General features: G+C 35.7%; 1 protein-coding gene across 29 annotated transcripts in view; it reads left to right on the top strand.

Moving 5' to 3' along the window:
- Positions 1 to 24,162, top strand: part of SOX6 (SRY-box transcription factor 6) — a 415,066-nt gene that overhangs the window by 215,439 nt on the left and 175,465 nt on the right. For all 29 annotated transcript variants that reach the window (XM_066997629.1, XM_066997630.1, XM_066997638.1 and 26 more), the window contains one exon: positions 22,641 to 22,730. In XM_066997629.1, coding sequence (XP_066853730.1) covers positions 22,641 to 22,730 — 90 coding nt within the window. The remainder of the gene's footprint in view (positions 1 to 22,640; positions 22,731 to 24,162) is intronic.

Below are 24,162 nucleotides of genomic sequence, written 5' to 3'. Positions count from 1 at the left end.
TTCATAAAAGACAATGTGTTCATGGTTGAACACTCTGTCATTTATACAGGTTTTATTTTTTTTTATTTTTGAGCGTAGTACTTGTTTGAATGCCAAGGTGTTAGTCAGAAAGATGGGCATATAGAAAGTAAAAGATGAATAGGTGAGAACTATAGTACTCTGATAATGCCAAATATTTCTATTAAAAGTGAAATAAAAAGCCTGTGTATTTCAGAAGTATTTGCTCAGAAATAGTCACCAACTTACGGTGAATTTACTTTTTATCTCTCAGCAGTGATTGTTTTCCTATGTGTTTTCTTTGTCCTGTCTTTCATGGTGATACTGTAAAGAAACCATTTGAACTGCACCTTGCAAGTGGCATGAAAAATTGCTTCTCTGTAAGCCACGAGTGAGGCACTTCATTTAGCTCCCATACTATTCCACCAGGAAGAAAACAATGGGGCTTCGTTTTACATAACTCCCTAAGATAAAGGTGCCTGGCAGGCAATACTATTTAATGCTTACCACCTAAATGGTCATTTGTGGTGGGATTTGCAAAACTGCCTAAGAGATTTGGATGCCCAGTTCCCATTAAAGTTAATGAGAATTGGCGGCATCCAAATTCCCTTTGCAGCTTTGAAAATGTCAACCAGCCTTTCAGTGTTTGTGATCATGCTGTATGTTAAGAGAATGTTTCCTGCAAGCTCTGTTTTTGTTAGGTTTTCTATTATGTTCCAGGAGTTGGCTGAGAATCTGGAGAGAAGCACAGTGATTGTGGTGACTTGCTTTGAGTTTGGGCAAAGATGTTAACCTTTCTGCTTCAGATACCTTGTCTGTGAATTGGAGATGCTAGTGGTTACTTGAATTTGCAGTATGCTTTGATATCTTTTGAATGAATTTAATTATATGAAAAGGTATAAATACTTGTTAATAAGGAGGTTTTTTGCACTTCTAGGGTCCCAGCCTGTTGAGATGTGTCAGACATGTAAGACCCTCATCTGTCTAAAACAGTTTTAAATGGATTAAACCACAGAACATTGTAATGATATAAATTATTTATGATATAATTGATGTACTCAAATACGTAATGAGTCATGAGGATAGATGATCCAAACTCAAGTAAAAGTATGTCATCTATTAGTATTAAGTATCTTTTCAAGAATGCATGATTTCTTTCAAGTTGTGGCTTTTTCATGTGATTGCATTTTAATCTTTTGTCAGCTACTGCATGCCGGGTACTTTCAGCTGACCCTTTCATGAAACCATCTATTTACTTTGATCTCTGAGACACTGAAATTACCAGCTTTCTTAAAATTCCATTAGTTCTGATTTGAAATAATAAACTTTAAAATTTATGGGCTCAAGCCTGTAGTTCTTGCTTAGATAATACACTGTTACACCCAAAATGTAAAAAGAAAAAAAAAAAAAGTAAAAAAAAAAAAAAAAAGTGTATAAAGATGCCAGTTGGACTTCTTATTATTCTGAAATACCTCTGCTGGACCAGATTTTGAAATGATCCTAGTGTTAAACAGCTCTCATTTAGTCCACCAAAAAAAAAAAAAGTTTTATTTATTAAAGTTCTCAGTGCTGAGAATAGTGGGAACACGTCAGAGAAATTGGTCTCTCAAAATCTTTTGAATGCTTGACATAGAGTAGAACTTCCTAGAAATTCTAACGACTTGTTTCTTGGTAAATGTACGAGAAAAATGGAAGCTCAGCAGTAGTCACACAGTTCTGTTCTGGTAATGTGCTTGGTGTGATACATAGTATATATGTGTATATCTCTGTGGTTATATATTGAGTAGTTGATATTTCATTGCCTTGGCATCTAGTAGTATTTTCAAAGAAAGAAAACTGATCTATTTGTTCCAAGGGAGTGCACCACTTACTAGCTGTAGCGAACATCTATGGCAAGATAAAATAAACTGTAACTTCAAACACAGTAGCTTGCATATTCATCTATAATATACTGTGGGAAGGTTTGTTAGTCAGGAGAAAGGATAGATGACTGTTATGGGCCAAGAAATATCATTTGATAGGTCTTGTGCAGAAACCATTATGGAAGACTTTTTAAACTAAAAGTAATCTCGTAGATTTTAGTAGAAGATAAATCAGTTTGCATTCTATTGAAAATTAATGTTTCTAAAATAAATCTTGTTTTAACCAGCAAACATTTGGCTTCAACCAAAACACAATCAGAGAATGTTCTTTATACCATTAGTGAGGCAGAGCATATGTTTCTGCTTTATCGGTTGCTGACATTAAGCATACTGATTTACTGGTTTGAAACTCGTAGTTGAGCCACTAGGATCCATTTAATTTGTTTTAAGAATTCAGCTTAATTTTTTTGCTGCACTTTTACATTTTAGAAAGCAGTGGCATTTTTTCATATTACAAATTTATTTTATATTCTTATCTAGAATCTTTCTATTGCAACACCAGGCAGTCTCCTGTGCTCTGAGACATGGAAAAGCTGAGAGCTGTTCTTTTGGCAGGACTGTCAGTTGGTGGGCAGGTAGGGAAAGAAAAATGCTGTTAAACCCAAGTCTGCAGAACCTCTGCTCCATAACCACTCTGAAATCAGAACCATGCTCATTTTGAAGTGGGTAGCTGCCTAGAGCTTGGTAAACTTTGCAGACTTGCTGCAGGTTATTATTCCCTTACCTGCGCTTAGCAAGGACATGGGTTCAAGAGAGAGATCCCCGCTTGACGGGGACTGCTAAGGTATGGGGTGGCCACTGACGTTTCTGAAAACTCCTTAGTAGCTTTTGTCGTGTCCCAGACTTCCAAGAAAGGAGGTACTGCATAGGCTTTGTGAGATGGGGTAGCAGCAGGACCTTTGAAGGTGCTGTCTGCAGTATGATGAGGAAGGGTTAAGGTACCCAAAAGAAGTAGCTGACTTCCACCAAGGAGGCTCTGAATTCTAAAAACACATTTGCAGTTGGTAGCTCCTCTATTGCTTTGTCTGTAAGGTATTATATAACAGCATTTTTTTCTGATGGAAGTGATATTTAGGTCGTAGTGTCTTGACTCTGTAGCTGTGTATACCGTGAACATACTTTCCAGTGACCCAAATGATCAGTTGTGGTTACCGACTTTGGATGCTTAACCTGAAACATACTGGGACTGATTTTTCAGATATGTTCAGAACTTATAACTTCAACTTTCGAAACTACCAGGCCCAGCAGTTCTGAAAATTAGATGTAATTTGATTCGAGTACTGTACCTAAATTTTCTGGCTGTTTTTTAAATGGTGCAGTTGTGCATATATCTGTATCTAGCTGTAAGCACACAGATGTATAAATAAGTTTCATAAGCATTCAATGTACATAAAATACATGAGTTCTATATATTATTCCAATTCATCTGGGCAGTGAAACCCAGCTGTCATTAAACAACACTTTCCGTCTTTCAAATGACAGTTATGAAATGGCAGACTAGTCATTCTTTCAAAGACCCAGACCTCATTTATTGAGATGCTCAGAAGCATCTGTTGATTTTGCTGTGCCTCTATTATGCCAGGCTGAAGGTGCTGTTGATAAAGCCTTCTGAACAACCTTCCATTTTAACGAGGATCAAATTCTCTTTATTAGCATGAAAAAAATGAGAAATATTTTTCATTTAAACTGGATAAAAGCTTCTCCAATTCTTACTAAATGTTTCTGGAGTCACAGTGGTCGATAAACTCTTCCTTTCTTTTCTTGTATTTGGAGACGCTGTCTTGTCTGATAACAGCAAATGTGATAAATAAAAATGTGTATGTATTTCAGTGAGGAAATACACTTCATTCTGCCTATATTTATGTAGGCAGGATTTTTTTGTTTCCTTTTATTCAGTTTTGTCTTTAATCTAGCTTAAGAATGGAATGGTTGAGTGCTTTTTTTTTTTTTTTTAAACATTTTGTAGGGATAATGTTGAGAGTTTTGTTAACAAAGAGTTTATATCTCAGATGGATGAAGATACCTAAACTATTTTCTAGCTATCTAAATCCCAATTACACAAATGGCAATTAGACGCTTAAATTGTATTTAGCTCAAATCCTCGAAGTTATTCAGATAACAGATCTTTGTCTGACACATTTCCTATGCGGAAAGGAGAATTAGGGAGGGGGATATGAAAGCAATAGTACAGTGTATGATGAATTGATTCCTAGGTGATTCGCCTGGCTAGCTCTAGACAGCATTTCTAAGCATCTCAATTAGAAGTTTAAGAAATTAGCTTCTGTCCTACTTTCCAAATTTTGAAATTTCAAACATCCAACTGATACAGTTGATTTTTCCAAAAGATAAGTTAAAAAGAGAGAAAAGTATTTCCTGAAAGCCAGATTCTGATTTACTGTGACTCAGAAAAGATTTTAAACATAGTTTCTTTTTGCACCTTATTTCACTGTTTGATTCAAAACAATATGATTTTTGCATGACATCTGTGGACAAATCTGACCTCTCCTGAGTTCCCTGTTCAGAAATGTATATCCGAAAAACTATTTGAAAAATGTCTAGATCTGGATTCTATGTTTGTTTTTGTTGTTGTTGTTTTTGTTTTTTTCTTCTAGGTGTACATTGCACAAAACGTAAGAAGGAACTTGGTGCACAAGATCTGTCTCTTGGCCACTTTTGGTTAATGACAATAACTAAAATGAAATTCTGAGCCCCACTTGGATTAATTAATTATTACATTTTCCAGGCACGAGTATTTGGGGCAGCTCTTTTCTGTCACATGTAATCATTTAATACTCATTATGAAATTATGGTCAGGATGAGCTTAATAACTTTGCATTGTTGTGTTTTCAATTCAGTTATCTCTATGACACAATGTTATTTTTCAAGTCCTTTTTTTTTTTTTTTTTTTTTAAAATTGTGGTTTGCCAAATTTTCCTGTTTATGAACTATTCAGAGATAATTGAAATTGCCTGTTTCTCACATGTATCCTATTCATGCCATCTGCTACCTGAAATTTAGTTTGGATACTTGCCATGCAGTTGTAAAGTGCTTTTCAGTTTTATTTATTTCTTGTTGACCATATGTTGTGCTTATATTTGTTTGCATTTAGCATCATATATATATATGTATATAAAAGAGAAAGCATTCATTTATCTTGATTTACCTAGTTTACAGCAGATTACTTATTATCAGCTAATGTCTCAAGCCCAAAATTAATTTCATTCAGCTTTAGTGAAGTTTGCTCTTTGTTCATGCTAGAAATTGAGAGGTACTTTGTCAAATAAACTTTGAAATTATGAAAAAATTAAGATAGTATAATTGGAAAAAAATATACTGTTGTGCTTAAATTTGCTTATAAATCAGTCTTTCAAAAGAACTAAGTTCTTCAGTAGCCATGTGAGATAAAACCTTCTTTCTATCTGAGAAACTGAGGCATGAAGGGATTGAGACATTGCTTTTTCCACCACTTATGTTTTGAAAACCATCCTGTTTTACAGGAATGTGGTGATAAACTCTGCTATTCCTATATTCCAGCTTCATTCTAATGCAATGGTTCAGACCCAGTGGCCATCCAGGAGTAAGCAGAGCAGCTACTGCAGCTTCTGCATGCTTGCATGGTAGTTTTATAGTAGTCAGACTTCTTTCTGATATAGTGCACGAACTGTTAGATTTTCCTTAACACCAGTCTGAACAAAAACAATGGGTAAATATAGGTCTGTGACACAACTGAGAGTTGATTTGTTAGGATATTTGTCTTTCTTTTGCAGTGATATGGTATAATTTACTCCTGGCTGTATCACTGAGGAATAATGGTTTCTCTATTTGCTCTTGGAAATAAATTTTGTAGCAGGTCAGCCATCATATGGCCTTCAGATTCAGGTTTCAGAAATGTATGTTTGGGCATGTCTATATATTTAATATACATTTTGCCTGTATAAAGGGCTAATCAAAGTGCCCAACAGCAGTGTGGAGTGCTGAAAGCCTGCACCAGTCCAGTCATTATGGCTTGGTGTGCACACTGACTGCTCCCGCTCCTTCAGAGTTCCTGGGAGCAAATTGTTGGAAGGGGGTCGGAGAAGAGTCAATGGCTCCACCTCTGTAGCTAAGCAGATGTAAAGATCCAGCTGGTTACAGAGGAGCATCAGGCTCCATCCACAGCCTCACCTGCTGAAGCAGAGCTGCTCTGAAAGTCTTACTTGGTTCATGTGGTTGTATTGCTGCCTTCGAGGGCAACAGCATGTGTTTCACTCAGTGTTTCTGAAAATTGAACTGCCATTCTTTGCCAGAGAGGGAATGGAAAAGTGGAAGCAGACAGATAAAGCTCTGGTTCACTCTCCAAAATATTTGAGACTCTTGAATGCATGTACTCTGGAAAGAAACTTCTGAAGCTCTGTGTAAAGAAGTATTTTGTTGCTTGATAGCTGTTTAATTCTGCACAAAAGTCCTTAACATGGCTTTTGAGAGGAGGACGTTATCTGCTTTAGACTCCTTGTCCCAAGCCTTTTATGTTTGTTGCCCTTAGGTTCACTAAATCTAGGCTGGCCCTTGGCAGCTACCTGTGGGAGCAGAATGTGTTTTTTGAGAGGCACAAGAGAAAAGAGGAAAAGGAGAAAAGAATGTGTGTTAACATAAAGAATAGATGATGCTATCCAAAGGGGGGGGGGAGCCTAAAAAGAGAAGAGAAACATTAAAAGAAGGAGAATTTTTTCCTAATTGAGTCTAGATGGCAAGAAGTGGGCACTTCCAGATAGAAGACAGAGATTTAACCTTGCAAGTGGTTTCACCATTGGAGACCGCTCTGTTGTCAGCACAGGACCCAGCTTTCCTCTTTTGGGTTCAAAGAACCCTGCTCCCTAAAACCCATGCTTACAGGGTTTCAAACTATCTCATATTTACTTTCTGGCATTTAGCCTGTGGTCACCTGACAAGTGTGGCATTTTTAGGGTAAATGCTATTATTTTTCCAGGCTCAGGGTTTACTGTCGTCGTTCAATTTGGAAAATGTGGACTGGATGAATGGGCTCGTTCCTTTTGTAGGGGATTACAATAACACACGGAAGCTTGTGAGTGCTTCTGACAGATGTGTTGGCGGCCTGCCACTGCATGAAGGGTGCGGCCCTGACTGACAACTTGCAATTATATGATGATGAATGGTTCTGATGTGTGTTCAAGAGAAAACCACTTTCTAGAAAGTGAAAGTTATGCATACGGTTCCTATAAAGTAAGTCTTAAGAAAGGCCCTAACTTCTATTTTTTGTTGGGCTAACTGATTTGGATCCTCTTTTCTGTCAAGCTTTGTCTGGCTTTGATAAATAAGGGCCAAACCAAAGTTTATGTGGGGAAAATTAGCTCTGGCCCATTTTTGGCTTAAGAAATGCTTTATCTGCATTTTTAGTCAAACTGACATCATCACTATAGAGATACACATGCATTCACACAGAGAAATACTTAAATATATACACATGACTGTGCAGTAGCCAACAAGTTCATCAAAGAAAATTCATCGAGCAAAAAACCACTTTTCTGTCAGGGGTATAATTCACCCATCAGTAGGCCTGTGCAGCTCATGTTAGTGTTAATGGGAGTTTCAGCCACACACCAAAGACAGAATGTACCCACAGATGACTTGTAAATGATCTCTTTCTTTGCTAGATTTAATCCAGATTTTTGCAGCACGGTACTGTTAGAGTCACAGCCTCTGAACAGCAAGACACAGAGAAGGTCCAGTGTGGGACACCTGGCACCTTGGCCCTGGCAGGTTGCTGCAGGATGTAGTTGATGTTGTCTAAGATGGTGTTATTTTGTAATGCAGGGACTGTATCTAGTAGCTGATGTGAATTGTGCAGTTTTGGCGAGCTGTTAGGGATAACTTTGCCTGTTAGCACTTGGTATTCTGAATTGAAACCAGAACACCTGCAAAACAAGAGAAATCAAGTTTTTTAGATTAAGATATGCCGTTTAAGGAAGGAACAGGAGGTTGTAAAAGTAGTGTTTAAAAAAAATATATCTAAAGGTTGCTCGATTTGAAGAAAAATAAGAGCATATGTCTCTGACAATATAGATAACATCCTTTTGGATGCAGTTGTTTCTGTGCAGCTTTCTGTTTGGTCAGCTCTACTAACCCTTTTTGTGGAACACACTGGTCCTTGTCTTTGTCATAAAGAGATGTAAACGTCTTCAAAAGAAAAAATATATTTTTGCTCAAAAGCTTAACCTTAAGTGTAGGTGGAACATGCTCATGGCATTCAAATTTGTAGTCTAAACTTTGCTGAACTTACCACTGTTAGAGAGGAGTTGTTAAGCAGCCTGATCTGACATGGTGATTCCTGCATGACTTTGCAGTGAACAACTCTTGAGGTTTTCCTATACGTTTGTTGGCAATATTTGTTCCTGTTCTCTGATCAGCTACATAATAGAGTCAAAAGTTAAATTTTAGGGCTCTTATCTCTGTTATTATCCATCTTGTGAAATTATTTCACCAGTGCAAAGAAAAGAGTGAAGTAAAATGCAATCAAAAGAAATGGGCAAATTTATACCTATTTAGTAAATGCCTGCACACAGTAATGGACTGTGGCAATTTAAATTCTTTAACCTATGTTCTGTGACTAATCACCTGTAGTTTTAGGTGCTGAGTAGGCCCAATTAAAAGCTTTTAGAAGAGAGATGTTATTGTCTTTGTATCAAAGTTCACATTTACACCACTGTTTGTAAGATAATAAACTCATTAAGGAGTTGCATTTTGCTGAGGTAAATACATGATTTCCTGTCAGCTGACCAGATAGCTGACCAGTGCCAGATAGTACATGGATAGGGGAGAGTTCGCTTAAAGAATTGTTTTTCCTAAATCTGAAGTATTCTCAAGATAGCCCTTGTCTAAAACTGGAACATTCTCTGAACCTGAGAAATATGAGTCATCTTGCTGCAGAATAAAAATAAAATAAATTCCAGGTGCCTTCCGGGTGCCTGGGGTATACAGGCAGCTCTGGGGCCTGGCTGCCTTGGTAAGAGCTGGGCCTCGCATGCTGCCGCCCTGCCTTGGGGTAGGCAGGCTTATGCGGCCTGCAGGCCGCTGGCTTGGGCTGAGCACTAGCAGTTGTTCCAGCTCAGATGGCAAGTTTTGTGACAGGTATAGCTGTGGAAGGAAAAAGGAACAAACATAAAGTAATTCAGTAAGCTTAGGCCAATGAGTTCTGAAGGGTCTGTGGGTTTCATTAGGAGTAATTAAGATGCTTCCTTGTCACTGTTTCCAGGGGTCTGCATCAGGAAGTATGTAGGTGCTGTGCATGTACCAGTAGTAAAAGCAGTCCTTGTCACAGAGAGCTCCCAGTCAAGTCTTGTGATGAGAGAGAACAGGTGAAAATATGATCAGTGTGGAAAAGTGGGCACCACTGACAATGATGTTAGCGTATTTGATATAAGGAGCAGCAGTCACAGTGGACCACCTGCCCAGCCATACATAAGGTGGTGTAAATTACACCTTGCCCATAAATAAGTGTTTAAAAAAAGCTTAAGGAACCAGAGATGTGTAACTTGCGATGTTTGAGACTCTGCCTTCGTATGCCTAAAGTGCTCATGATTATATAAATAGTGTGAGAGTGCCAGTGTAGGAGTAGGGTTTAGGCAGGTTTGCAGCAGCCTCCAGATTAGAAGACAGATTAGTTGACAAAAAAGTTTGCCTGGCTGTCTAAATGCAATGAATCCTGTGGGTAATGTTAAAAAAAATAAAATCCCACTAGGGTAATCCTCATGTGGAGTAAAGACAACGAAAATGCAACCAAAGGGTAAAAGATTATTCTCAACTTTAATGTATGTAAACACAAACTAGATGGACCAAAACGTGAGCACATGGAGAACCTGGCAGCAGCTGAAACTTCCACTTTGGCTTGGTATGAAGAAACTTTTACACTGCATGTTCAACGCACTGTGGCCATGCTACTTCTGTATGAGGTCAATACATACAAGCTGTTATACAGAAAATCTAACCATAAAAATTATGCAGTGGCCTTACTAAGGATACTCTAACATGCAGAAAATATAACCTGATATAGAAGTAAAAAATGTATAGATCCTGCTGTGGATTTTGTTAGTCCTGAAGTAGAAGTGCTGTAGATTGTGATCTATGGAATTCAGTAGGAGTCAAATCTTCACCTGCTACTTGTGCACTGAATTTGGTAATACATTTAATGAATAAAGCATATTATAGTTTTCCAAAATACTACACCATTTAGCATTATAACAAGGATATTTTCTATTGTATCCTGTTATTGCAGCTTGTAAATCAGAACTTATAACTGAGCAATCTTTTGCGCAGGGGTTGTTCTGATAACATGAGATTTTCTACCGGCCCTAAGTATGAGAAAAATCCTTCTAAACAATTGAGTCTTTGTTAGATTGTTTTGCATTTGTTTTAAGAGTGTATCATAAAACAGCATTAATCTTTAGTATTTCAAAGTAACTGTTGCAGAACTTCAGACATGCTTAAATTTTCTTGGGAGCTGGGCAACTAAAATTCAGCTCATTAATTTAAACTGTTAAAACGATTGAGTCTGGATCAAATCAACAAGAGCAAGGAGACTAAATGTTTAAGACAGAAATCCTGTAATTTTTTTTTGTTGCCTGCAATATAACTCTTAGAGAGGGTTCCAGAATAATTCTCAAGCTCCATTGCCTATTTCTTGCTTGTTAATGAGGAGAATTCTGGAAAAGAAAGGCCATTTATTTACAGAATAGGATATACAGAATAGCTCAGAACAGGAAGCATGTGCTTATTGTGGTTACCTTTCTCCATGGCTTTGAAGGTTTAATTACATTGAAAATCTATTTAACCATCCAGGTAGCAGATTTTAGTTGAGAACTCCCCAGGTATTATTAAATTTGCTCTCAGGTGTTCCCAAATGACCCCCCATTTTCTCAGCTCAGAAATCCATTGTATTGCTGTGCTACCTATTTGGGAAAGATATATATAGTGATGAGTTTGTGCATCACCTTTGGAGGCAAAGATTTTTTCTGTGTAGAAACACTCGATGAGTTAACGGGTCATGTACGGCATCATGCTATGGCATCACTTGCTCAGAGCCAGCAGGGGAAGCTGTATGGATCTGTCAGCCTGCACGTGGGGGGTGTCATGACATGTTCTGCCGGGAGCGCAAAAGGGGTGGTGTCAGTTTGGCCATTTTATGACAGGGTGCACTCTTTTAATTGCTGAAGCCTGGTGTGGAGAAACTGAAGTCCAGTTCCTGTTCACTCTCTCTTTAATTCCATGTGATTGGTAGCAATCAAATCACCATTGTCTCCAAATCTGGCTACTAAATCTAATTGCTGAAAGTCCTATAAGCACAGGTTTAAAAAATGTTCTAATATTGCAGAATGTCTCAATAACTGGTGAAAACCTTCTTTAGTTACTCAACAGAACTTAAAATGTTTTTAAATTAAAACTGTTTTTGTTTTTATGTAGATAAGTGTAATTTTTCATACATGATTAAACAATATTTTTCCTCCAAAAGAATTCTGATTCATCCAGTTCACTAACGGGATGGTCCTCAGTGAATGTGAAATTATCCAGTTGTTTGTTATATCCTTACCGGTCCATCTGAAGCCTTAGTGTCTGTACATTACTTATTATTCAAGCTGTGCTCTGAAGACATGATTATTACACAATAGTTTTTTTCCCCCAGCATGTTCTGTAAATGTACTGCAAACATAAATTATCTTCTCAAAGTCTTTGTGAAGAGGAAAGGAGGGTAGTGAGTATACCAGCTTCATAGGTATGCAGCTAAGACAGAGTGCGACTTCAAAAACATCGTTGATTTATTAGCTGTTTAGTGTGAGGTGCTCAGGTCCTAATTCTTTTCCAGAGGATGTAGTGTAGCAGTTTATATATAGCTATATGTATTATAGCCTCAGTCTTTACACTGACTTTACATTGACACAGCTGCAGCTGTGAATGTTCAGCAATTCCTCAAATACAACCCCAAGTTTTTTTAAATTGAGCTCCCAGAAAATGAAGTGCCATATCTGCGACCCATCATTTCTCCTTTTGCAGTTCCCTCCCTCATTCATTTAATTTCTTCAAACTTCTGCAATGAAACGTGGCCAGTGATCGTGAGGACAACAGTCCCATTTGCTCTGCAGTTCCAGTTTATGCCTTCGTCTGAGGTTGTCCCATGTGCTGAATGTAACAAGAATCCTGTAAAAAAAAATTCTCTTAATTGCATGTATTTTATTTTTTTTTAATTTAAAGAACGTATCATAACACGTGCATGGAATGAATCAGGATTTCCTGGAACACTTTACTTCTAGCATTCCTATATCTTTCTAGTGCTTGACTTTACAAAATTAATAATCTTTTACGAGGAAAAAAAATGGTGGCTACTTGTGAGCTGTATATGTATAGGGACATGAATACTTTAAGATATTATTCTTGAAGATATTAGTGTGTTATTTTCTTAAATCTTTTCACAGATCTATAATAAACCAGCTATTATTCCTGAAATATATATCCCTGGCAAGCAGTTTGGTGAGGTTTGTAAACCTTCTAAGGCTCTGCTTGCTGGAATTAACTCAGGAAAGTCTTGTGTGTATTCTGTGTTTGTATTTATATAAAATGTGATAGTTTAAGTCAACATTTTACTAGTATGAAGGAGGCAATAGGATTGATTTTGTCAGTGTATTTTAGTGTCCCAGGAAAGACCACATCATCTGTCATAGAGACCTTCAGGAATGGTAAATAGAGAGGAGATTCTAGCTATTGTTTTCATTCCTTTGCATCCTTGTTTGAAGTCATTTCAAATCAAGAGCATATTATTTTGCTTTCTTTGTATTATACTTTTACATACAAAAACGCTTAAGGCTTTCTCATGAAAAATTCTTTTTGTTATACAATTGTTTTAATTTCAGAATATTTTATGTAAGAGCTGAGTTCAGATTTTTATATGCAGTATTAAGAAGCCTTCAAATCATTAAACAGATGTTTATTACTGCATTATTAGGGTAATGAGTAGAACATGATTTGGGGGAACAAAATAGAGGTCTATTGAATCATCCACATTTTGTTCATAAATCATCTGGTGTCACAAATCTTCTGAGGAACATTAATCAGTTTAATAGAAACCTTCTTTTCTTGCTTTTCAGGAAGTCCCCTCCACTTCCCCCTGACCAGAAACTAACCTGGTGTGAAGGATCAAATGCCTTTATTTGCGTATACCTTTCATTTAACATGTTTTTACTCCCCAAAACTTTTACTAACATTTTCATAGCCATTTTACAGAATTTCTGCTTTGTTAGAAGATATAATGCTTAATTGGCATTGCACTTGGTAGGAGAAAATGTAATGGAAAAAATAACTACTTGAGCTACCAAGCCACTTGTGAGTTGAGGTGGGATCCTGTGCTTGTTTCAGTTCGGTATGAGAATCTGGGATAACTGTGCAGTGTTTGAGAAAAGAGAATCTGAGCTCATGCCTGTTATAGAGATGAGTCCAGTGGCTGTATTATTCAACATTATTGAACATGCAGTTAGCAACTTCTTGAGGTTCTAGGGAAATTCTTTTGTAGAGGAAAGGCGCTATAAGTCCAGAGGCCACACGATACGTGGCTTGTTCCAGAGCAGTTAAACAAAGAAAGATTTGAAGATTAAATTCTCCATAGTTTGAGTAATAATGAGAAGAATGTCACTTCAACTCACAAGTGTTTGAGAAGAGTGGATACCAAAGATGAAAGTGAATTGTTTAGGGTTTTAAAAGGACCATAACAGGGAGTGGAGGTATGAGATTAAGAGAAAGAATAGTTAGATTGAATATTGGAAGAACTTTCACATCTATTTAAGACTAGGTAGACTTTGATGAAGAAGCTATGCTGATGAGTTCTAGCTAAGATACTGGCTCAATCTATTTTTTCCACTCTGAGGAAAAAAAGTCAACACAGAAAGATGTGAAGATGTGGAAGCAAGGAAAATAATCAAGATTTTGAGATCTACTTACACCAGCAAAATTTCCTCCTTCTGCAAAATAACAAATATTGCAAATCCTATTGATTTTGTTAGTTTGCTAATAAATGCATAGTAAGAGACAGCAAAATAAGTGCATCATTCTCCTCTGATATGTCAGTTTATGTAATCTCTTGCCCAGGGATTGCAAGCAAATTGCTCTCCCCTTTTCCTGACTCTCCCTGATTGCTGTATGGAAAGCTTGAGACTATCTCTTGCTAATATTATATGTTCACTTGGGAAATAAATAGAGGTGTACATACTTAGGGAATAGGTGATTACGTATAATATACAGCATACTATCATTGTAATGCAAATAAGGCAACGATGTATACTTCAATGAATGCAGCCAATCTAACAGTAGAGTATAGCTTATAATGGAAGGGAAACTTTAAGTGGAGGAATGAAATGTACATGTAATTTTGACAGACTTAAAAGATATTTCTTTTCTACTAATACGCCAAAACACTGCATCCAAGCAATCACACTGACATTTCAGAAAGCTCCCTTTGACATACACAGTGTATTGTCTAGCGTAGTGTTCATGAAATTAACATTTTCCTGGAGTAATCATATACAATTAAGTGACCAAATAGTTCTGAGGCAATACAACTGGATTTCACAGGAACTAAATATATTTCTTCACACGGATCCTTCATGTTTTAGTTGAGCAGTCATTAGCATGTTTATAATGGTTCTAATTTAGCACAACATTTTCTGAATTTTATCCTTGAGTCATTTACAAATTGTTCATATTGAGTAAACAAAGGAAACAGATTGCATTTTATACTTAGTAATTTATCTGAAAGAAGAGGGGAGGGTTAATTGTCTGAAAGTTTTGCTCTGTTTGGGGAAGTGATTCTAGTCTTGCATTGCTTGGCACACAATGTCTTTTTCCCTCTGTTCTGGGAAAAAAAAAGAAAAAAAAAAGAAAAAAGAATGGAGGAGTGAGTAAAATAAAAAATTAGGAGCAGGACAGGATTGGCCACTCCCAAAGGGTAGTGTGGAGCAGAATTGGAGCTGGCACGAGATTATCTAAAACAGTTGGTGCATTCCTTAATGATCAAGTGCTTGAGAAGTCCAGCTCTGTTTCACAGAGCATCTGTGTTGATGTTTATATCTGTGCCCTGCTGTATGGGAAAAGCATGCTTTCTCTTGTTGTTTTTCTAAAAATAGTGTGGCATATAGCATTGTATGAGTTATTTTAAGAGAACAAAAACATTTGCAAGGTTAAAGGTTCTGGTTTTTAATAAATAAATGAAAATAAAGGTCAGAACTGTATCTTGGGTTATTCTTTGCATGAAATTCAAACTTCTTTTTATCCAGAGTTTTGCAAGGAGCAGAATGCTCCATGCAAAATGCTCTTTGCACTGGAGAATTCCTGTTGAAACAAGCCATCTTAGGCAGAATTGGTACAAGCTTCAGACTCTGCAGCTTTTCACTAGCCACATCATAGAAAGCAGGTCTGGAAATCACTCCCAGTTAAATTCCAGTGTTTCTGTTCAGAATGTCTGTTGTTTCATGCAAGATCTAGACCATTCAAGTAGTGCAAATGAATTCAGAGGAAAACCAGAACATTTTAATGCCTAATTATATTTAGTGAGCTTGGAGAGTTTTAATTAAAAGTTAAGAGAGCTCTCCAAGCTCTTACAGTTCTAATTTTATCATATTGTGGAAATCTTGTCACTGTGAAAAAATGTACAGCAGTTGGCAGATTTTCTTGGTTCCCTGTCCTAAACAGAACTCTAATGCTAGGTAGGCAGATCACAATTGCATTTCCATTATTGCTTTTACAAGAAAACATCTACTGAGGACTGACCCTCTTTTGCCTCTAATCACATCTAGGAAGTCTTCTTTGCAGTACATGCCCTTTTTGGTTTTGTTTTCCTAGGATGGGGAGTTGCAGTACTGCCTACAGGTTGCATTGAGAATTAGGACCAAGTTGTGATTCATGATCAGAAATGTGTTGCATGTTCAACAAAACCCTGGTGCAATAAGCAATCTGTGCCAGAGACATCACAGAGTAAATAGGCAAAGAAGTGGATGGGATCAAACCAATACGGGAGAAGGGAATAAGCAATGGGCCACGATTACCTTGCTCCTTAATGGCAGGAACAGGGTATAATATTTAGGAGTTAAATCCTTTGTAATTTGCAATAGATGTAGCAAAAAGGACTAGCAGTTTTTTGTTTTTTTTTGTTCTGTCATGTTGCTTTTGTTTGTGTTGTGATTGTACTTTAAAAAAAAAAAAAACACCAAAACAAAACAAAACAACAACAACAACAAAACAAAAACAAAGAACAAACAAAACCAAAATCACCAAAAAACTGTTGCCCAAAGAAATCAGTTTACTAGCTAGCAGCATGTCTGAAATGCCTTGTATTTTAATTTTCTGTTAGACCACGACAATTAATTACTTCAGGAGAACAGTATGGAAATTGAGAAGGATGAGATGAGATTCCCCTGACCTGCCTCTCCACTGACAGCAAGATTGAAGCCAAGCTGCTTATGAACAAGAGACAGTGCCAGCACATTACAACTGTGGATGTTGAGCCTTCAGGCTGATTTTTGATTAGTTTTGTATTGTTGCTGTCTCTTTTATTTAAAGTTTTTTTTGAAACAGAGAAGGGTAATTTGTGTTTGAAAGAAGAAAAAAAGTAACTATGGCAACAAAGAATCTATTTTAGTGACATTACCCAAACTTTACATGTTTGGATGAAAAAAGAATAGATAGTACCATCCTGCAGTTAAGTTTCTGATAGTCATGGTTAAATTATATTTTTATTTCTCAAATCAAGAATGTAAATGTAAAGTCCTTAATTTCATTTTGAATTGCTAGAAAATAATAAAATCTTCTTCTTTCAAAGGGAGTTAAAGCAACCTTTTGATTTTCCCTTTAATATCAAAATGTTACAGTTTGCATATAATTTTAAAATACATAATATGAAGAGTGAAAATTAGGAAACATTTTTACGATATAGATCTATGCTATGTGCTTTCGATCTGTGCTCAAACATATCTGACAGGCAGGGCCTTCACGAAAGGCATGCAATCAAGCTGTTATGCACTCAGAGATGGATCAGTTAGTCAAAGGTCCCAACTAATCTGCAGAGTTATATAAAAACTCATCATCAGATTTGAAAAAAATGTTCTTCATTTTCTGAATAGCTCTTTTTTTTTCTTTTTCTTTTATGAATGAGTCTAATAATAACACCAATGGACCTGGTGTTTTAGTTTACTTGTAAGTGACAAACACCAGCTAGGGTAAATCTAAATTATGCTTGACTTTTATTCAGGAATATTTGTAAAGTACTGATTTTATTTAGATTTTTCTACTTTGAACTAGATTTAGTATTCTCTGAGGAACAGTGAAACAAACCTTTCTTTCAGAGGTACAATGGGTTATTTTGTTGTGGTCATTATTTTAGATGTCCGGTCTTTAACTTCATGCACTTAAATGCACAATTTTGTTTGAGGCTTGGGGAGAGATGTGCAAAGGTAGAAGGGGGAGTGGGGCAACAAAATGCTAGCCTCTGTAATGTTTATTTGAAGCTTATTTGGTTTGGGGAAAAAATAAAATCTCTTCTGTAATCCATTGAGGTAGGCCTTGTAAGCACAGAGATGCCTATCCCTAGGTGTTCATAATCTCATTTAACATTCTTTCAAAGAAAAAAACATCATTTTTTCTCTAACAAATCTTCATAGATGCTGACAGGGTAATTCCACTTGTGCTGCTTTTCTCATGATTAAGACTTGAATGAGGCATTTGAACTCATTTGACAAAGGCTGATCCAAAGGACACATTTTCTCCTGTGGAGCTAAAGGCAAATAAATGCAATGAGATAATATAAATGTAATTGTTAGAGAACATAGAATGTAAGAGAAGGAGGAACTTGCATATTGTTATCTAGTCCCAAAGCTTGCGAAAATATATTCTTATGTTTAGCAATTACTACTAAATTGTAATAGATCGTAACTGTAGACTGTAAACTCTGAAGTAGAGACAAAGGTGCCACTAAATCTCAGTATTGTTCTTCTAAAATGCAGACGTGAAGCTTCTCCTCCTCCTACTGAGGATATGATCATGTTTTAGAACTATTTCTCTTGTAGGATGTCTGATTTCTCTTCTAATTCCCCTACCCTGTCTTTTCCAGTGCTTCTTTCCTTGATATGTAACAGTTCAGATGCATGTAGAAAAATGTCACCTATACCTTTGATTGAATTATATTTCTGTATTGTTTATGAACTTGCTATGCATTTGCAATCATTATTAATAAATCAATGTGCTTTTGTCTTCTGTCACAAAGTAATGTATATATTCAAAAGGAATTGTATGCAAAACAAGTCATGTTTTAGAACTCATATCATTGATAATTATCAGTTTGCGGTATTGTTACATGTTTTGAGAGAAGCTTATTATAAAGGAAATAACAAGGCAGTGCACAGTAGAAAGAACAAGACAGTTCAGTTGATCACTGGTATAGGTGTTATAAATATGCCAGTCTGTACTATAGTGTTTTATTAAGTCTCAGAAAGTCAAAGCTGATTTGAAATAATAATGTCTGACAGTGCTTTGAAGTTTTGCTGCTGCACTCTCACATTTAGGCTTTCTTTTATGTATGACTTTACTATAAAAAACAAAAACACACACACGGCATGAGTGCTTTTTTTTCTTATCTGTATTTCAAAGAAAGTAATAAGAGGCTACTTCAGTGAATTAAAAAGAAAAAAAAAAAAAAAGGAACAGTCCCTCCAAATCAATGAGGATATGTGCAGGCTATTGTAAGGTCATACAGTGTTCATGTAACCCATAGCTGGGTTTGCTAACTTGTTGAAATTAAAAAAAAAAAAAAAATGTGTGTGGGGGGGAATAAGGAAGAGACAAGAGGCAAAAGCTATCCTTGATAGGAACAAGATGACTTTCGTTTAGTCGGAAGAACTTGAGAGCTTGGCTGTGATAGCTAACACACTCGTTCTTCATCACCGGTCGTGCAACAAAGAGCTGGATTCCATCCATTCCATGACTGATTGATTACCCAATGGACAAATGTTAATTCTTTTCATCGATGCTTTGACATTGTGGAGAGATCCTTTTCATCTAACACCTAGGCTTTTTTCCTTTCTGCTTATTTATCTTTTCTCGTTCACCTTTGCAAAATTCTCTTGTGTAGCAAGATCTTCACACTACTTAAAACTTCTTTACAATTAAAATTGCTAACACATTATGTAATAAGCCATGATATTAAATAATACCCAATGTTTCATTTAGTCATCTCAGTCTAATTATACTTAACCTGCTTGCTGTCCTTGAAAGAGTTTTTCTTGTAGTTCACGACAGAAGAATATAAAGATGAGAATCTATGTGTTGCTAATACAATAAATTGCTCCAGTGCAACTGCATGAGTTTGATCCTACATTTGTCAGTACAAAATATGCTACTTTGCAGCATAAATCCAACTGTGGTTTATAAAATCAGTGAGAAGAGCTAAAAATGTATAAATGCTAATTTCTTTCTTTGCTTCTTTTATAATTATCTTTAACAAGAATACCCCTGAATTTCACAAATGCTGGGATCCACAAGGTTTCATAATGGTTCTGAAGCAGAGCCTCCGTGCAGGGAGAGTGATGCAGTGCAGATGTGAATTTGGGCTTCATCAATGTTCAGTGCTGGATTCTGAGTCGATGTTTTGTTTCTATAATGAATCAAATCAGAAAATGAATCAATATGGATGAAGACATTTCACTGATGTCAGAAGACATCTTTGTAGATTTTATATGTATGTAAAAATTAATTTTCAGTACAGAAAGAAAAAATTCCATTTCTTACTCACAAACCTTTTCAAAATGTGTGTTCATGAACACAGAATGTAGAACTTGAAGGGAAACATGCCTTTCAAGTGTAAGCCTCTATATTTAGTTTTGTGCCTAATGTGAGGGACCTCTGGAGAGCTTTAACACACACCACGATTTTAAATGTTAAAATTTTTGTGGATTAACCCCGCTAATTGAAAATTTACAGGAATTTCAAAAGAAATATTTTTACAGTGTTATTAAAAGGCTCATTGTGTATTCTTGTTCCCAATAACAAAATACAGAAGCTATACATTGTGTGGTCAGATGTATAATGTAGAATTTGAGTAGCACAGGGGTGTTTAAAGAAATTCTTAAGGATTTTTTCAGTCATTTATAGAGATAAAAATTGTAACTAGCAATGTGATAATATCAAAAAAAAGGCACACAGATTTGCCTTTTTTCCATTTGAGTTCTTTCTCTCTCTGTCTTTAGAAATATACGGTTTGCTCTTATGCAATGTAATAACATTACAGATAGCCACGCATGTTTTTAAGAAAAGTAAGAGAAGAAATAAAGCAAGTGCTTTCATGGAAAGTATTATACCAACTCTTGCGATATTCTGTAATTGTTTCTTATTAAAATTTTAATGTTTTTCTTCTCTGTATGAATTGAGGAAAATACCTCAGTTAAAAAGCAGTAGGATATAAAACCTATAGCAAATATCAGAATAAAACTCTAAATATGATTGTCCTTTTTTTTTTTTTTTTTTTCCCCAGGGATGAAGGGTCTGAAATTTTGGCAGGGGAGAAACACAGAAACATCTTTTTAAACTAATGATGATATCACAAAAAAAGGACAAATTACAATGTTCTATTGATAATTGATGGTTATTTCTTGATTCTTCTATTATCAGGCCAGAACTCATAAAAGTAATAAGTGCCTGTTATTGTTAAAAGTAAATTGTTATTATATAACAAGTATTTTAACACTGCCTATTGCAACTTAGAGCTCCTTAATTTTGTCTCTTTCATAGAAAGATATAATTAGTAAATAAATTAGCTTTTCTACTGAAATATTACTTCAAAAACATTTACAAGCTGTGTTGTCTTTCCACGGAGGCTTGCACGGTGAAAATGTGTTGCAATTAAAACCTGATCTTTGATCTTCTGGTAGCTACAGTTTGGTATGCTTTCAACTGGTTTTCCTTTTTTGTTTGTTTGTTCATTTGTTTTTTCAAGGGAAGATGCTAATGTGATTTTTTTTCAGCTGAAATTATTTGAATTCTAAAATGTGACTGGCTTTTTCTTCCTTGAACTTTTCTTTGAATCTTTAACTCCTCCTTTTATGACTTCTTTGAATGCTTCTCTCTCTTAGTCTTTGTAGACTCCGCTGAGGTGGTAGGCACCGTTACGTGCTGTATTGTTGCTCTCTGTTGCCATTCTTCGTCTGGGCTTTCTCCTTTTATTGTTACTCGTGTGAATGCTTCTAATGGGACTGCTGACATGAGAATTTGAGCCAAAATTTGGCCTTAATCTACCAATAATTTAACAGAAGATGTGTTAGGCTGAATTCTGCCTTCATGTATTCCCAGGTGTTGATTCTTAAGTGACTGGAGTGGTAAAAGTGCAAATGTCATCAAAATTTGGAAAGTTATTAGTTGGTAAATCATTTTGTAAATTGATCTTCTTTTCATGCAAACGGCAGGGTTTCTAACAAGCTAAAGTGTGTGGCTATGCCCAACATATTCAGGTGAGAACCAATGTGCTCAGCACCCCAGGGTAATATGTGGTCTTACAATGTAGGCTATTTGAAAAATTCGTTGTAGGAATAGAGTTGCACTTGTCATGTTTTTGATATTTTGCTAAACTGGGCTTAAATGATTCCAATGTTTTTTTGCAAGGCTTTGTTGATGAGTCTACCAATGAAAATAAATACATAGATATTCTATGATTACTAACTGGGAAGAGAAAATAAGTATTCAGTTGTGTGTAAAGTTTTCTTGCTGACTGTTAATAAATCTGAATTAAGGTTCCTAAACTCATAAACTCATAATATTCTGAATCATGGCATCAGCCATAAAAATTCCCATCTTAAAAATCAGTTTTGCAATTTATCTGGAAGGTTATGTGTAGACTATGTATAGGTATTTAGACTTCAGAGTCAATTAGTTTAATTTGGGAACTAAAAAAGCCTTTAGATTGTATTGAAGAGTCTGCTAGGCTCAATATTCGATTTTCTAGTGGAATCGGGGTCTGATCGTATGAAACTTACTACAGCTAATTTTCTACCTTCTCCTAAGTATAATGATTTCAGTGACAGTTTTGCCTAGAGAAGGCCTCCCATACTGGGATAAAGATTGAAGATGTATTCTGAACTTCAAATTATGAAAGCAGATCTTCTAATCATTGCATGTTGTTTATAGTGTACCAAGAAAATTTCTGATACTGTGAGCATCCAATATGTAGAATGCTTTTATGAATTCCATGGAGACATTATATGAATAACTTTTGCATTGACATGGGTATAAAAATGGGTTTCAGATGTCACTGTGTGCCAAATTTCCAGAAAAAGCTTCTAAATCTTCATGTATAATTTCGAGTGTACAATCATTCTCAAATGAAAAAGACAGAATTTGTATATACATTGGCAATCTATGCATGTAAATTGGCAGTTAGCATGCATAAATCCTGAACGAAGTTTTCCTTTCAATTAGACCCTTGTTAAATCCATAGTAACTCCATTAACCTCAGTGGAATTACTTTAGATTTAAAATGCTGTTAAATGAGAACTCTGTTTGGCTACAAGTTCATTTCTCTTTGAAACTATGGTCCAACTAGAACAAGGAGAAGTTTTAAAATGAAGGTGGCACCTCTTTCCCTGATGTGTAAGAATATATTTGATGTTCCTTTTTTTTCTTTTTCTTTTTTTTTTTTTTTTTTTTGAATAGATTCATCCTGCATGGAAAAGCTACTTTCTAAAGACTGGAAGGAGAAGATGGAAAAATTAAACACAAGTGATCTCCTTGGAGAAATTAAAGGTATCTCACTAGATCAAATGTTAAATGTTTACACATTTTTTTAAGAAGGGGAATGAGTATTTTTTTTAAGTTCAGAAAAATAATAGAAATAACAATCATAACTAGAGATTGATTTCCTGTTTTTTAATGTTTATCTTTGAGATGACAGACATGTTTGCCAAATAAATAGGTTATATCACAGTCAGTTGTAGACAATCATGAATGTTACCACAAACACCAGGTTAGTAACATTAGTTCGTTGACATTAGCTATATATCTCTGTGACCAGAGGAAGAGGAAGAAACGTCTTGAAAACATGGAGTTACTCGTACTTGCTACTGCTTCTTCTCAATTGCATAAATATACATAGAAATTGCTTTCAGGTTATAAAAGGGGCCTCATTGTGTAATTACTCTTCTGAATTTTGTATTCACAATTGGGAAAAAATGCTATATATTTTTCATATTCATGCTATTTCTGTGGAGAAAGAAGCCCTGTGAGGAAATTGTGGACTCACTGAAATCAGTGGGAATTTTATTGCTTATATAGACAGGACATTCCAGTATTTCCAAGATTTTTTGGACCATCAGTCTGGTACAAGTGGAATTCTCTTGACAATTAAAGACTGTGTAGAAAACTTTAAAGTGATTTTTTTTACTCAACCATCAACCTTTCCATGGATTTTTCTTATTGAAAAGAAATTCATTGTTATTGACTAAGCAAAAAATTAAAGGGGAGAGGGTTTTTTGTGCTGTGAGAAGGGCTCATAAGGCATTTTTGAAAAGTACACAAGGTACCTAAGTTTCATTTCTCTTCAATGGTATAATTTTATTAAATAGAAACTACAAATAAGTGGAAACAAAGAATCATGTGCTTCGTATTAATAAGGCTTTACTAATGGGGAAAAAAAGAAAGATACTTTTTTTTTTTTTTTTTTTAAATGAAAATGGAAGCTTAGGGTTTTACATTTCCTCTAGGGTGACTTAAGATAGTTCATTGTTTTATTATGCAAACAGATGAAAGACTAGCCCTTTTTATTAAGTAAGTTATAATTGGTTCCTGCAATTGATTCAAAACCAAAATCTGTTGGGTTTGTCTGTTGGATGTCACTTGTAGAAGACCATGTGAATATATTAGGCAGGTAAGAAATCCTGTAGTAAAATCAGTGGCAGAAATATGGTATGCCGTTTTACAGAAACATGTTAAAATCGATGGTAATAAACAAAAGGCAACAAAATTTTGTCTTGAAATGACATTCTATTTAAAGCTGTATTGTCTCTTAACAGTGTGGAAAGCATTGAATGCTAGTTGGTCCATTAATTGCACAATATAGCTACTTAGTCTCTAAATAGAAACTACTTGAATGCTGTTAGAGAATCAAAATTAAAAGAGGTGGGATCTCTAACAATGCAGAATAATATTCTTTATTCTTTTAGACGGCACAAAAAGCTTT

The sequence above is a fragment of the Anser cygnoides genome, chromosome 5, assembly GCF_040182565.1.
Source record: "Anser cygnoides isolate HZ-2024a breed goose chromosome 5, Taihu_goose_T2T_genome, whole genome shotgun sequence".
In the NCBI taxonomy this organism is placed as follows: domain Eukaryota; kingdom Metazoa; phylum Chordata; class Aves; order Anseriformes; family Anatidae; genus Anser; species Anser cygnoides.
The sequence above is the reverse complement of the archived record's forward strand: the minus strand, read 5'-3'. Positions and strand labels throughout refer to the sequence as shown.